The following is a 16259-nucleotide window of genomic DNA, read 5'->3' as shown; positions in this document are numbered from 1 at the left end:
CCGACCATCCCGTGGTGTCAGAGCTCTATGCTTAAAGTACAGTTCAGACAGAAAACTGTTAGGCGAGCTCTGTTTTCGTTGGACGTCAGGAAGTCGAGCGGGCCGGATGGCATTTCTCCAACAGTGCGTTGAACGTGTGCCCCTGAGTTGACGCCGGTGCTAACGCGTTTATTCCGGCACTCTTATTCAAAACGCGTAGTCCCTGACTCATGGAAGTCAGCCCTTGTCCATCCGATCTAAAAAAAAAGGAGACAGTTCGGATCCGGCAAACTACAGGCCTATAGCGATTACCTCCCTGCTTTCCAAAATCATGGAGAGCATAATTAACCGCCAGCTCTCGGTATACCTTGAGGGTCACCAGTTGATCAAAGACCGGCAGTACGGCTTTCGCCATGGTCGGTCCACTGGCGATCTTCTGGTATACCTATTTATATATGGGCGGCGGCTATAGAAAGCAAGGGGGAAGGCCTGGCAGTTAGCCTGGATATAGCGAAGGCCTTTGATCGTGTATGGCACAAGGCGCTCCTCTCAAAACTTCCATCATTTGGTCTTCCCGAGAGCTTATGCAAATGGACCTCCAGCTTCCTGACTGGGCGCAGCATACAGGTCGTTGTCGACGGTTATTGCTCGAATCCAAAGCCTGTGAACGCTGGAGTGCCCCAAGGCTGTGTGCTATCTCCCACGCTGTTTCTTCTGCATATCAATGATATGTTGGACACCTCCAACATACATTGCTATGCAACAGCACTGGTGATGCTGTATACACGGGCCATGCAGGTCTCTCTCGGGAAATCGCCGACCAGTGCCGGGAGAAACTTGTGTCTTCTATCGAGTCCTCTCTCGAGAAGGTCGCGGAATGGGAATGGAATCTTGTTCAATTTAACCCCCAGAAGACTCAAGTTTGCGCGTTTACCACTAAAAAATCCCCATTTGCCGTATCACCGCTTTTCGACAACACTTCTTTGAAAGCGTCGCCTAGTATCGGAATACTGGGTCTCGAAATCTCGAGCGATTGCTAATTCCATGGCCATCTGGAGGGAAAAGCCAAATTGGCTTCGAAGAAGCTGGGCGTCATTAATAGAGCACGGCAATACTTCAAGCCGGCCCACATTCTAGCGCTCTACAAAGCGCAGGCCCGGCCACACATGGAGTATTGCTGTCATCTCTGGTCTGGCGCACCCCAGTATCAGCTCGATCCATTTGACTGCGTGCAACGCAGAGCAGCTCGAATTGTCGGGGACCCAGTGCTCTGTGAACGGCTGGATCACTAGAGCGTAGAGACGTCGCTTCATTGTGTGTCTTCTACCGCATTTATCACGGGGAGTGTTCCGAAGAGCTGTTTAACCTAATTCCTGCCGCCGAATTCCACCTTCGCACGACACGCCACAAGTTAGGATATGATCCCCACCATCTGGATGTGTGGTGGTCCTCCACAGTGCGGTTTTCAAGGAGCTTTCTTCCTCGTACTACGAAGCTGTGGAATGAGCTTCCTTGTGCGGTGTTTTTGGGACGATACGACATGGGTACCTTCAAAAACACCACGTATAAGCGCGTACACCTACCTTAAAGGCCGGCAACGCTCATGTGATTCCTCTGGTGTTGTAAGAGAATGTGGGCGAAAAAAAAGCACATGGAACCGCTAGTAAGTAGAACAACCTCCCTACTAGAGTTATATTGTACAGATTCAGCGCGCGGCAGCGAAAACGTAGAACATCTTCCCCACTAGCTTTGTATTGTGCAGGTTTAGCGCGCGGATGCGAAAAATTTGAAACATCTTCCTTACTAGCGTTGTATCGTGCAGGTCTAGCGCGTGGCCGCGAGTAAGTAGTTGGTTTAGGGAACAGATTATTATAATTGATAGAAACGAGATTTAAAAATTAGTTTTCCAAGGAAGTTTCACTTCTGACATGTGTACTTTGTACGCACGACATCTTTTTCATTACCGGATTTACTTAGTTTTTTGTCATTATTAAAAAAAAAAGGCATAAAAAGGCATTTATTTTCTCAAAATTGATTCCTTTAGAATTCTTTTTGATGTCATTTCTTATACTACTAGATACTACTACCGCTTCGGAAACAAATGGCGCTCTGAGAGAGAAGAAGCGGCGCAAGAAACTCTCCAGCATTCTTTTTTTTTTGCGCTCTTTTCAATAAAAGTATACAATATTGTACAGTTGCTATAAAATAATCACAATCTAGTCCCAGGCTGTCCGATCATTTAGATATTCAGCAGTGGAGTAATAGGATTTACGACAGAGCCATTTTTTTATAAAACATTTAAATTTATTTATAGATAATGCCTGAACAGTGGCTGGGACTTTATTGTAGAAGTGTATACATTTACCCTTAAAGCTATTATGTATCTTATGAAGCCTACTAGAATTAGTTACAAGCAATCCCTTATTTCTAGTGTTATAATAATGAAAATCACTATTAAGAGCAAAAAGGTGACGATTTTTGTGAACATATATTAAATTTTCATAAATGTACTGACAATAAACAGTCATAATATTTATTTCTTTAAATTTTTCTTTGAGAGACTGTCTATAACCAAGCTGATATATAGCACGAACAGCTCTCTTTTGCAGAGCAAACACTATATCAATGTCAGCAGCATGACCCCATAGTAATATACCGTACGTCATGATGCTGTGAAAATAACTAAAGTACACTAATCTAGCGGTCGCAACATTCGTGTACTCTCTAATCTTTCTAACTGCATATGCCGCAGAGCTGAGTCTATCTGCTAGATGGGTAATATGTGGACCCCACTGAAGCTTTTTATCTAACGTGATACCCAGGAAGACCGTAGTGTCCACAAGTTCCAATCTCTGGTCATTTATAAGTACGTTGGTTTGTACCTCCGCTGTGTTTGGTGTAATGAACCGTAAACACTTTGTTTTTTTACTGTTTAAGTGCAGATTATTCGTCTCAAACCAACGCACTATCTTTGAGAGTGCATTGCTTACCTCGTCATCAATATCCGCACGTCGCTTCACTTTAAAAATAAGTGAAGTATCATCAGCAAACAATACAATCTCATGGCTATCATCTACCACAAACGGTAGATCGTTAATATATATAAGAAACAAGAAAGGACCGAGAATAGAACCCTGTGGAACACCTATTCCCACAGGTTTACCCGAAGACCGTTTGGCATTTACATCGACTATCTGAACTCTTTCGCTTAAATATGATTTTAACAGATTTAGGGCTCTATTTTTCACTCCATAATGCTTTAGTTTTAGGAGTAAAGTTTCATGGTGGACGCAGTCAAATGCTTTTGACAAATCACAAAAAATGCCCAATGCATCCTGTGACTCTTCCCAGGCGTCAAAGATGTGCTCAATGAGTCTAATACCCGCATTAATTGTTGATAAACCCCTAGTGAAACCAAACTGATTTTTGTTCATTAATTTACAAAAATGCATTTGTAGCTGTTGAAGCAAAAGTTTTTCAAAAATTTTACTAAAAACAGGCAGCACTGAAATAGGTCTGAAATTAGCAAGGTCAAAAGAACTGCCCGATTTAAACAAAGGTATAACTTTGCTGTATTTCATGAGGTCAGGGAACACACCCTCATCTATGCATTCATTAAATATTATTGCTAATTCAGGTGCTATAATGTCAAGTATGTATTTAACAATATTAGTCGAATGGCCCCATAGGTCTTTTGTATTTTTTAGGTTAATTAATTTGAAGATTTTTATTATATCGCTACCTGTAACATACTTAAATTTCAAGTCAGTAGAAGATACTGGTACGTGTAATTTAAGCATATCATATGCTGCTTTTGGCGAAGAGTTAAGGTATTTGGTCGTGACAATCGGGATTTCGGAGAAGTATTTATCAAATTCATTTGCAATTTCTATTTCCGAATTTATAACGCGATTATTAATATTTAAACAGATAGAGGTGTTACGGCAATTCGATCTACCAGTTTCATTGTTAATTACACTCCAAGTCGCTTTTACTTTATTATTACTGTTTTTAATTTTATCTGCAATGAAACGTGTTTTCGCTTCATGACAAACTATTTTAAAAAGCTTGGAGTATTTTTTTACATATATTTTAAATTCTTCACTATTGTTGTAATGTTTCTCATAATAAAGGTCATATAAGCGTTTACGACTTTTGTGGATACCCATTGTTGCCCAATCATTAAAACTATGTTTGTTGTTTACTGTCACCGTTACTGGAGTAAAAATCCTGTCAAATTCCTCACAGAAGGAGTTGAAGACTAAGTTATAGTGAAAATTAGCAGTTTCACCACAGTGTAAAAATGGTATCGTATTTACCAAATTATTTCTAAACCTCTCAAGACGGCTACCCGTAACTGGTATAATCGTCACCTTTTTTGGTCTGACATTGTCCAATCTTGTATTTACTTTTATAAGTTGCCCACTATGGTCGGACTGAAGATTATTAATTATGAGTTTACTAGTAATAGTAACATCTGTAAAAATATTATCTAAACAGGTTGCTGTTGTAGAAGTGATTCTAGTAGGTTCCCAAAATACATTGAACAAATTAAAACTTTGAAATAAATTTTTAAGGCTAGTACAATTGGCCGAAGGTTCAAGCAATTAATCCGTTACTATTCGTTTTCTTATTCAATTTTGCTGTTATTGTGAGTAGTTGTTTATTTTAACTATGTAATCACATAGCTGGGCAACTCTAGAAACCCTTTGAAATGTATCAATTTTTTTCAATATTCAAAGATATTGATGAAAATGTATTGGACCCCTGATACTTAGTTTACATTCTTTATCTCGTCTACTATACTTAATTTAAGAATAAATAAAATTTTCTAACAAACAGGACGTACCATTCTCCGCGGCGTCACCGTCTCGCTTGTCTTGAGTGCTAGGGGCAGGTCCTCGTACAGAGAGTCCCAGATATTGGTGTCATTGAGATTGTGGCACATGTACATGATGGACACCTTGCGCAGTGAGTTCAACACGTTGAACACCTCGTCCGCATTGGGGGTCTCGCCCTGCGCACCACACAGAAATCGTGTCCATTAGGGCTATAATTCACTGGGACACCATGGTGTTCGTAAACTACCATACTAGACACCAGAGTAATGATGTGTCCGACCTGGTCGCGCAACCAAACGGACACCACCTGAGTAACTTTTTTTTTAATGAAAATTAGGGCCGAGACAAGCAGGACGTTCAGGTGATGGTAATTGATAAGCTCTGCCCATTACAATGTAGTGCCGCTCAGGATTCTTCAAAAAGCCAAAATTTCTGAGCGGCACTACAATTTCGCTCGTCACCTTGAGACATAAGATGTTAATTCTCATTTGCCCAGTAATTTCACTAGGTACGGCGCCCTTCAGACCAAAACACAGTAATGCTTACACATAACTGCTTAACGGTAGAAATAGGCGCCGTTGTGGTCTAGCCGGCATCCTGTGCGAAGGAGCCTCCCACTGGTAAAGGTCCTCTATACAGCTGGATACTTTTTGACTGGTTGCGCCACCATGGTGTCCCGGTGAATTATAGCAGTTTAACACATTCGTGTATATATACAATGCCGCTATTGTCGAAAACTTAAATAATTTGTATAATTATGGATTTCCGCAAAGTAACGCCTTATTCAATAAAAAATCTATCAAAGGTATATACATTACAAGCTGTCAGTCAATATTAGCAAACTCTAGTAAAAACGGACATACAGATAAGGATAAGATAATGACATTTATAGAGGAGCACAAAGACTGGTCAACAAGCTGTGGAATTAGCTTCCCTATGTGGTGTTTCCAGGATGAGACAACATGATCCAACACTTCTCTAAAGGACCGGCAATGCTTCTGTGATTCCTCAGCATTAGGTGATCCGAACGTTCGTCTGTCCTCTCTTATATAAAAAGTGAAGTGCATAGTGTTTATTTAAGGTCTTGAAAGAAAGACCTGCAGATAAATTGATGTTTCTAAGTTTAGATGATCAGAGTAATGACTTATTCTACTCAACTCAACACAAGTCAACAAGTTGTAAAATTATTTTTTTTTAATTTAATCTACACTAAACCTTTTTTCTGTCTCAATTTTCGGACATATAATTAGGCAGTGCAATTGTAAATAGCCGCCTGCTTATTGTCAGGTATACAGTGTTATTTTTGCATTAGCAATTGAGTTTATCAAGATCCTCCCCAATACACGACATTGGGTTTATAAATATAGAAACAATTATATAAAATACAACTAAGCTTCGAAGAACAGCGGATATCAATACAATTGTATTATCTTTGATTAACGCGAGTGTTACACATTTAAATATAATACTTTTAAAGTATTAAAACGCGTGTAATTGTAATTGTGTGTAATAATTTTTATTATTTTTTTTTGCTAACCCGATGTTTCGAGATGTTTCCAGATCACATTTTCATGGGGCATTCCATCTTTTTAGTCTTTTAAAAGGTATTTTATATGAATAGGATTTCAGATTAGACAGATACCCCTTCAAGGAGCGAGCGGTAGTCGTCGATGGCCTCCTTGTAGCGGTTGACGCACTGGTCGGTGACCGTGGCCCGCGCCACGTTGCAGCGCGAGTACACGGCGCAGCACTCGCCGCGGCTGCACAGCACCTCCAGTGTACGCGCCGCCGTCTCCACCACCTCGGCCTCGATATGCGCGCCCACCAGGTCGCGGATCTTGTTCAGCAGCTGTGTAAGAAGATTCTCCTGCCGCTGCGTGGTGTACAGCTCCAGCTCGAAGTGCTGCGGGATGGACAGCAGGTTCGTCAGCTTCTCCGGGTCGGCGCTGAACTTGTCCAACAAGGCCGGCAGCGTCACCATGAAGTGGGATGTCATCTTCACGCGATCGTCGCTCACCACCTGCACGCATCCAATAACATGCTGACTACGTTTGGCATCCAGATATTTTTATGCAACGTTTTGAAACTTAGAACATTTATACATCTAGAAACAGACTGTGAAAACGTCGAAAAAAATGTAGTTTAAAGTCAACCTCTGTTTTAAGCAAAGCACACACACTAACACAGCGACATACAAAGCGCGAGTGTAAGACATAGCTTGTCACGCACACTAAAGTATTAAACCTGGCCTGTTTTTATCGGTTGTCTTACATCAAGAAACTCCATCTAGATTCTAGACTTATAAATTATCTAAGTTTTGAAATAGCTTGTGTTTTTTCATTTTGACAGTCCAAATGGCGCACCTTAGCTTGCTCCTTGGTAAGCATGTGATGGTGTTTCCTCGCGGGTCCACGGCCCACGGGCGGCTCTCCCGTGCTCGCCTGCCGCACGCAGCATACCATCAACTCGATCAGCGACGACTCCTATGGTTTGGATATTCATATTAAAAGCTGGTTAGTGGACAAAAATAACGAAATAAAATCAAAAATTCAAGATTACGTCCTCCAATGAGCATAAAAATCCAATCCTAAACAACAGCATACATACTTGTTGTGTGAATCTTAAGGCATTGAACATTAACACATTCAATTCTCAACTCTTCAACGAAACCGAATTCAAAAGAGAGAGACAGAAATATATTTATTTACCATCCATAACTTAAATATATTTTGAATTTGAATTGAATTTTGAATAGGGAGAGACAGTAACATAACATATTGAGACAACATTTGGTGAATGTCATGATAAGGCTATGAGAGGCTATGAGATGGAGAGAAGAACTGATAAGAAACTCCCAGCCCATCTTTGAAATCATATATCAACATAGCATTTTTAATATATTTTTAAACAATTTTATATGGCAAGAACCAACTCCATATAATATACTAAAGTATTATAGTAAGCTTTCTTCTATAGAAAACCAATCTATCTTTGAACTTTTCCTACCGTTAGATATCACAAACAAGTTTTGAGGAATGTTTGTGTGTGCTGGAGTTACCTGTCGGTTGTCGAGCGCCTCCTCACCGGGTCCCGGGTCCTCAAGCAGCAGGTCAGTCATGCACTCCCAGTCCTTCATCATAGCGTTCGACTCGATTAGCGAGTCCACCAGATATGCGCCGTGTTCGTGAAGCTGCACAAATAAATATTAATATTATATATATCTTGTGTTCTATGTGCCATAGCTAGAGAACGGCAACACTAATTTTATTATTTTAAAGTAAAACATTTATTATATTGGTTAGAAAATAGGTTCGAACCCCACACCCCTGACCAAGGTTTCTTATTTCATTATATTTAAATTTTAATAAAGAAGTTAAGCATTCGTTTTTTCTTTAGGTTATTCTGCTGTGTTATTACACAGCAATATGTTATTCACGAAAGTTTCACTTTTTTTAAATATTTAATTTCTTAGCTTCACATAATATCTATTTAGAAAACATTTTTTATTTATATTTTAATAAATATTTAGGTTTACCATACGTAAGTGCATGGTTAACCTAATAAGCTTTAATTGTTATCTTAATCTGTTAAATTATGATTAACTTCTGATTGTTTGAGCTCGTAGTGGGAATTAGTGATGACAACAGTAAAAGCTGGCAGCCAAAAAGAGCAAGAGCTTTCCTTCATCTTGTCTAGTAGAGGTTTTTAGCAAATGCATTAATATGAGTGAATAGTGTAACACATACAGAAAGCTCCATTTTAATCATTGGACGAAAAGAAAATGCATGTTACTACTTGAAAATAAAAATAAATGTGTTCGGAGAGAAATATGATATGGAAGTAGTTAGAAGAGAAATAGAATTAGAAATTTACTTTAAATTTTTGGCGACACAGCGTCGACGGCGGAGTCAGCGGTTTTGATCGTGGTGACACAATATTATCAAGAGCCGGTTCAGCAAATATGTGCCCCCAAGCGCGGCTGCGTTGGAAAGTCATTTCTTATATTCGCGAGTGTCCCTACGGTCCCCTCCTCACAATAATAAAATAGACATTGTAGAAAAGTAATTAAATTAAACGGTTGGTACAATTACAAATATGCCGGAAGCTAGACCACCAGAAGATTTTTGCTAATTGATTGATAATTTTGATTTGTGTTAAGTCTCTTTTAATGTCTGTTCAACATCAGTAACATCATCAAAATCATACCTTCTCTCAGCACCATACAACGTAATGTAGCACAAACTATAATTATTGTTGTTTATATCAAACAGTTTCGGTCGTAGGCCAAAAATATTTCCCTACAAAGTTCGAAAATCTTTCTACATGACCTAATTTTAGCATAAAACGCCATCCAAATCACTTTGGTGCCTCAAATATTCGGCTCTCATATGAGCAGCCAGGCCACTCTTTTAAATTCAAGCCTATAATAGCTTGCACATTTACTTTCCGGTATTGGTACACTTCGAAATAGTAAATTACTTGGTTGAGAATTCAACAATTTAAGAATTTTAAGTTGCTCATTAAAAACAACAGTCACTTTCATTGTCATTTTGGCCTGTTCTGGATTGTGGCCTCATGTTGTCCTGGATTGTACGTCGTCAGTAAATAAAGTTAAAATTTTTGAAAACAGTAGATTGGATAGCAAATTTCGTGATGAGGTCTTCTTTTGACTCTTCACTGCATATCAAATGACTGTATTTTTTTTTTATTTAGTATATTTTGAAAACTCTAACAACTACAAAACTCTATCGGCCTGACAAATAAACTTAGTATAGTCATACTTGAGAACAATCCAAGAATGTGCAAAATGTTTTCAAATAGACATTTTGGTTATGATTGGTTTATTTGGTTACGTTTAACGTTTCTCGCGTTTATTGACATTCGAAAAACTTCATTATCATTGTACCTACCGACATTGTTATCAATGCTATAGTCAACATTTTGCATATTCTCGGTTCATAACTTTATACCAAGTTTATTGGTACAGCCGTATTATTTTACAGCGAACAAGGCGGAGTGTGCCTCTCACCTCAGACTCGATGAAGAACTGCACGAGGTCGCGCAAGAGCGGTGTGTTGGGCAGACGCGTCTTGCCCCGGCGAGAGCGCGTCGGCTCCTCTTCGGTCGTGCTGGGGCTAAACAGGCGCACGTTGAGGAACTCGCCCGCAGCTGTGGCCACGGCGCGCGACGACGAGTACACCAGCTCGTATACGTTCTCGCAGTCCTTGTCCGTGAGCGTGTCCGGGTGCATCCTGCGACAACGACACGTTGCAATAGTTTTTATTTCAACCCACAACTTTTAGGAACACTCCTCATGATTCAGGAAAATGGTACTATTATATCATAAAATGAGTAAATAAATTTTATTATTCATTTCAAATGCCAACTTCATGTTACTAATGTCGTAACATAAACAATAGATACTGCGTAATTTAAACAAATTTCATATAAAGTAGGGCTGTCATGTTTTTTTTAGATTTACCCACAGATTACATTTCGATTATTACTAATGAATGTAGTAATTTTTTATAACTAAAACATATTTCAAAGTTACTAATTAGTAATAGAATAGTTACTAAAACATCATAGATAATACAAAAAAGAATTTTTAAATCGACTGCTACAGATAATTTTTACGGCTGACCGCATTTTGACGGCTTGTCGTATTTTACACAGATAAAGATTTAAAATTAAATATTTTTACTATTAAAATTAGTCTGTTAAATTACCTTTCTTATGGTATATCGTGTAGCTTTTCTTATTCTGTGTATATTTAACGAAAAATTATCTTCTACCGTTGAGTGCCAAGCAGACATATTATATCTGCTTGGTACCTCAGGGGTAACCTAACAAAGCGCTAGCGTTCGATCGTTTTTAAAAACAAGCCCAAACACTTCAAAAGCAATAAATTTTATTTTGTAACCCGAACCCGTTGACCTTGGCGTCGGTAAGACACGAATGGCTCGTGCGCCATCGCGCCGTGTGGCAGCTTGGTACGCGAGCGATTAAAAGAAGAGTCGTGACCACGGATTAGAAAATAAAAGTGGAAGTGCGCATTAATTTCTTAGGACTGAAACGATACGATTAGCAAAACCAATGCTGGACAAACGCTTCCCTAAAAGATCTCCATTATGATCGGTTCTGCGCTACCCTCATCTAACGTATTCCGTATTCAGTGGACGTCTTCCGGCTGATATGATGATAATGAGCAAAACCACACATAGGAGTGCCTCCTCTCCTAGGGATATTATTAGTTTCAATCAGAATCAGTAGGTCTGGTTGCAACATAAATGGGCGAAGAATAGCACTTATCCAATAAGAGTCGAGGTATCCCTCCTCCCAAACACAAATTATACTGCATGAAAATATATGTAATGTAATATAACCTCGTATAGCAAAAAAAAAATTGTAGCAAATTATATTGTATTTTCAGGATGCCGGCTAGATTATGGGTCCCAACGGCGCCATTTTCTGCCGCGAAGCAGTAATGTATAAGCATTATTATGTAGCTAGTGAAATTATTGCGCAAACGAGACTTAACATATTATCTCTCATGGTGACAAGCACAATTACTATAGTGCCACTCAGAATTTTTCGGTTTTTCAAGAATCCTGAGTGGCAGTGCATTGTGGGCAGGCCGTATCAATTACCATCAGCTGAACGTCCTGCTAGTCTCGTCCCTTATAATCATAAAAAAACATATAATATCATTGATTTCTGTCTAGCAAATGTATTTTAATTTGAAAATGTGTGATTTCGGCGACACTTTTTCCTATAATTAGACATTTAAAGGGCAACTGCACTTGTATTTTGTATTCCTTTGGTTGAACCACTCACAAGAGTATAGCTGTGACGAGTTTGACGGCATGCACTGCCACATCGGTCTCCTTATCCAACGTCATGGCGACGATGCGGTCCTTGAACTTGGAGGTGAACAGCTCCAACTTGCCCTTGAGGTCCTCGCACTCGTACAGCGGGTGCAGCGCCTGCAGACACCGTAGACGCACTTCGCCCACCTGCGACCAAGTTGGATGATTTTTATCACACATTTACTTTGATAGAGAGATTTTTTATAGAAGGAGTAAACAGGAAAGTGGCGAATTTGATAGATAGTATAACTTTCTATCAAATGCGCCAACCACTTAAACCAGTTGTTCGGCGGTTCTGCTTTCAGCAATACCAGGTCTTAAAATGCCTTATCGTTTGAAGTGAGAGTTTGCTCTAACCTTATCATGAAGTGTCCACCCAATATATTTGAGATATAGATCGTCCAGGAAGTGTGCTGGAAACTTTTCCATCCAATTTCCTATTTCTGACATCGTGATTGCTCTTATGTCTGGCAGAGTATCCCTGAAACAACCAGCAACAATGACATTGATACGATACCATTCACGAGAGATGACAAGTCAAACAGATTCAGATATATATGTTGTTTGACAAAGATAATATGTTCAACTTCATGGAAACATTGAAGTAACTTGCTATCTTAAAACACGAGAGCTGAGATATTATGTGCAAAACGGGCCTCACATCTGCTGCTTCGTGTTATGTTCGTATAAATTTTAAGGAAGTAATCAGAACTATTATCTCAAGAACACTACGTTCTTGGCTTGTCAGAAACGCATCGCTTTAAAACTATCTTTACTACAATTATGGCTCCGTACATATGCACAGTACAGAATTTTAATGGTTTTGAGAGAACTAAACTCCGATGACATTGTGAATACGAAACCTAACGCCTTCGATGCTTTCTTTATTATTGAATCCATAATAAAAATAATTATTTTGAGTCGAAGATAATACGTAAGTCTCTGGTGCTTTTAACCCTGCTTAGGTATGGGTTTTTTAAAAGGTAGTTGTGGATGATAGGGTAATTACATTTACGGCCGTTCCCAATATACTATCTACAGATAGAGATAAATTACTACCGTCTACTGTCAGTAATAAGTTGTCAGTTGTCAATAATCTAAAGCTGTCCCAATATACCCGATAATTCATTCTTATCGCCTTATATTGGGACGCGTGAATTGAAATTTCCATACAAACTTCTATCGCTGGTAAGCTATACGTCGTCCCATTGACTGACAGCGTGTACGGATAAGGTGAGTTACCGTCGATAAGTTTATTGGGACAGAAAAGTCAACGATAGTTACGATTTTTATCTCAAGTAAGAGATAGACTGAATATTGGGAACGGCCGTTAGAAGTCAAGGGTTATAGCGTACGAGCTAGCTCGCAGTGGGTTACCTGTATCTGTGCACGAAGACCGACTTGAACATGTAGGACAGCATGTTCTTGATCTCCTCCATGTTCTCCTCCAGCTCCTGCCGCTTGGCCACCAGCACCTCGAGGCGGTCGGTGGCGCGCTTGTCCCGCGCCTTCAGTCGCTCCGCCTCGTACTGGCGCAGGCAGTTGTCGCAGTTAACACTCGTCAGGAGCGCCACATCCACCAGCGCCGTCATCAGCTTCATCACTGACACCATCATCCATCAGTCAATACAACCACACTTTCAATACACTCATTGATTGATTTCAACACACCCCAATGACCGCTCTCTACCCAGGTTGCGAAGATGTCGAATATCAAATATTATTAACGTAATTTTAAGGTTTTCTAAAAACTTTCATGCTGATTTCGTGTTTAGTTAATAGGTTTTTGGGCCCAGTCTGAATAAAAGTTACATCTAGAAAATCAGCCAATTATTGGCTTATAAGCTCGTTTCGCCCGCTCAGTGGCGATTTTTCCATTGCATGATGAAGTCTGCTAAAAACTAAAAATTAATTGCACAGATCACTTGTAAACATAAAAAGCAACACATACTTGTATGCTTTACTAAACAAACAAGAGTTTCAATTCTGGCTCATTGCTTTGGTTGAGAATAAAGCTCAACACTCCATCTAGACAAGTTAAGAAACAAAGTTTGTTATGAATCAATAATTTGACTATGAATTAGAAATATTTCACAAACCTGCCAGAGTAGCTGTGTGTCTAAAAGCCCGAACTTGAGAGTCGGACAACCCGGTAAGAAGAGAGATGATGTTGTCCATCAGGTACTGGTCATAGATAATACTGTACTGGCACATCTTTACCAACGTCTGGATAAACTCACAGAAATTGGAACGAAATTTCTTCCATGTTTGCCCTGACATTATGAGTGGATACTCTCCACTTTCCTGTTAACAACATTTCTCATTATGAAAATTTTATGGGTAGCTTTATAAACAATTTGTATTTTTAAAGAATATGACATGATTGCCGAAATCCTGGAATAACTGGAATACAAGTTTTGGCCAGAGATTAATTCCATCTATGTAATAGGTACCTTTTCACTGACTTATTGCTTGAAATATGGAAATATCTTAGTTTATATTCATTCAGCACTTACACACAAACATATTTAATTCAAATTAATTTATTATTAAATTAAAAATATTTTTTTTTTATATGAAACTATCACCGGCCATATTCTCCAGTAGCACCAGACAAATCACAGTAGTGTTGCCGGCCTTTAAAAAAATATACACCTTTTTTTGACAATGTATCTTGTGTATACTAATCTAGCTTATATGTATAGTTCAATAATCTTCGTTCATTTCTTTTATCATGACTGATCCTCTCATACATAATACATACATACATACAGTATGTATTGTGTGAATTTTTGGTGCAAATAATATATGGTAAATGGTATGTCAAGACTGCTTCCATGTTTTATTTGTGTTCACTGTGTGACCCCTAAACTTTAAAGTAGGGTAGAAGACAGAATTATATTACTAATATTTAAAAATACTGAAAGGGGCAAATTAAAGAGCAATGTTTTAATGTATTTGGTGTTAAAACATGGAAATAAAACCTTTTTTGCACAGCTTGTTTGTTTTCTACACCATTACATACCACTAAGATAATTTTATACAAATGATAACAAAAAATGTGGAAAAATCCTGAATATACTATAATATAAACATTAATTTATACCTACAGACATAATGACACTGCAATATTCTAATTATTAATCAAATGGAAACTTACCTCATCAAATTCTTGTGTCATTTTCTTTATAATAAGGGTGTGGTCCATCTGTGCCATGTCCGGAGTGACTTTGCCACGACACCCTGAGGAGTTGATGAAGAACTGCATCAGCTGCACCAAGGCACTCTCCTTACTAGTCTTGTACTCTTCTATCCACATGTCCACCACTTGCTAGTTTTTTGGAACACAAAAATCCATGTACATAGAGTTTAACAATGTTCATAATCTAACAGTCAAATTATAATGTGCCAATTCTTTTAGCATACTGCACATAATTTCATTTTTAACACAATACTTGTCAACTTAATATGGTCTAGCCACAATGGAGTATTGCTCTAACCTCTTGCCTGGTGCACCTTGGACAGTTGCCGGCCTTCTCAAGCTCTAACCATTTGCCGAATGCAATGCAGACTGCTGCAATTGTCTTAGATCCAGTACTATGTGAATGGCTCAATCACTTGCCATTGCATAGAGATTTTGCCTCATTGAGTCACACAGAACTCAAGTGGAATCACAATAGCCAGCAACACTCCTGTGATTCCTCTGGCGCTACATAAGAGAGTTGTTGAAGGTGATATTTTAAAATCTGGTAGCTTACTGTAATGCTCATTTCTCCTCTCATGTATAAAAAAATAACATACTATGTATATACTAGCCCCCTTATTCATAATGGTCCGCTAACTTAAAACAGCCGCTAAGGAGTGGTATTTCTCATTCTGACTTAGGTCAATAGAAGAAGACAGAGTGAAAATTAGCAATGCTTTAAGTTAGCAGACTATTATGAATAAGGGGGTAGGTATATATGTATAATATATTAATAAGAGATTTCCACTTATCACAATATCTCTAACAACTTAATGAGGCTTGAAATTTGGTAGGCAAGGGAGGTATGTTGTGTAGGTGTTAACTATACATACAATGAAATCGTAACAAAGTAATAACTTTACATTGGATATTTGTTAAAAGAATACTTGCTATGTGTTCTACAAGCAATACAGAAAAAAAGTACTTCATATGATTTTTTTCTGGTTGTCCATTGGTCGGTTTGTTTGTATGACAGAACATATTCTTTACAATAACACTTGAAAATCAAAGGAAATGGAGAAGGATACTATATTGGTATGTAATACTTTCCCAGATTTTTAATTCTATAACAACATACACACTAATACACTGTCATCAGTGTAATAAGGACAATGTCAGCTCCAACTAAAAATATTGATTTTAAAACTGAAATTTCAGTTTAATTCTCGGAAATTCTGAAATCAGTTTCCAATAAGGAAATATTCAGTGTCCTATTGTTTTGAAACACTAAAGAATACTTCTCAATAAAGAATCCCAAATGAGTACATAATTCATTACATTTATTTTAGTCTGCTTGTGTGGGACCCAAATATCAAGTATTTTTGA

At 38.5% G+C, this 16259-nt stretch overlaps 1 protein-coding gene across 2 annotated transcripts in view; it reads right to left on the bottom strand.

Moving 5' to 3' along the window:
• LOC126976524 (cohesin subunit SA-1) overlaps positions 1 to 16259 on the bottom strand; it is a 35946-nt gene that overhangs the window by 14469 nt on the left and 5218 nt on the right. For both annotated transcript variants that reach the window (XM_050824899.1, XM_050824898.1), the window contains exons 2-11: positions 14850 to 15020; positions 13789 to 13993; positions 13067 to 13292; positions 12047 to 12170; positions 11658 to 11836; positions 9850 to 10072; positions 7879 to 8010; positions 7184 to 7303; positions 6463 to 6840; positions 4829 to 4996 (exon numbers count right to left, since the gene is read on the bottom strand). In XM_050824899.1, coding sequence (XP_050680856.1) covers positions 4829 to 4996; positions 6463 to 6840; positions 7184 to 7303; positions 7879 to 8010; positions 9850 to 10072; positions 11658 to 11836; positions 12047 to 12170; positions 13067 to 13292; positions 13789 to 13993; positions 14850 to 15020 — 1926 coding nt within the window. The remainder of the gene's footprint in view (positions 1 to 4828; positions 4997 to 6462; positions 6841 to 7183; positions 7304 to 7878; positions 8011 to 9849; positions 10073 to 11657; positions 11837 to 12046; positions 12171 to 13066; positions 13293 to 13788; positions 13994 to 14849; positions 15021 to 16259) is intronic.

The sequence above is a fragment of the Leptidea sinapis genome, chromosome 41 (assembly GCF_905404315.1).
Source record: "Leptidea sinapis chromosome 41, ilLepSina1.1, whole genome shotgun sequence".
In the NCBI taxonomy this organism is placed as follows: domain Eukaryota; kingdom Metazoa; phylum Arthropoda; class Insecta; order Lepidoptera; family Pieridae; genus Leptidea; species Leptidea sinapis.
Note: the sequence above shows the minus strand (reverse complement) of the source record. Positions and strands in the feature narration are given on the sequence as shown.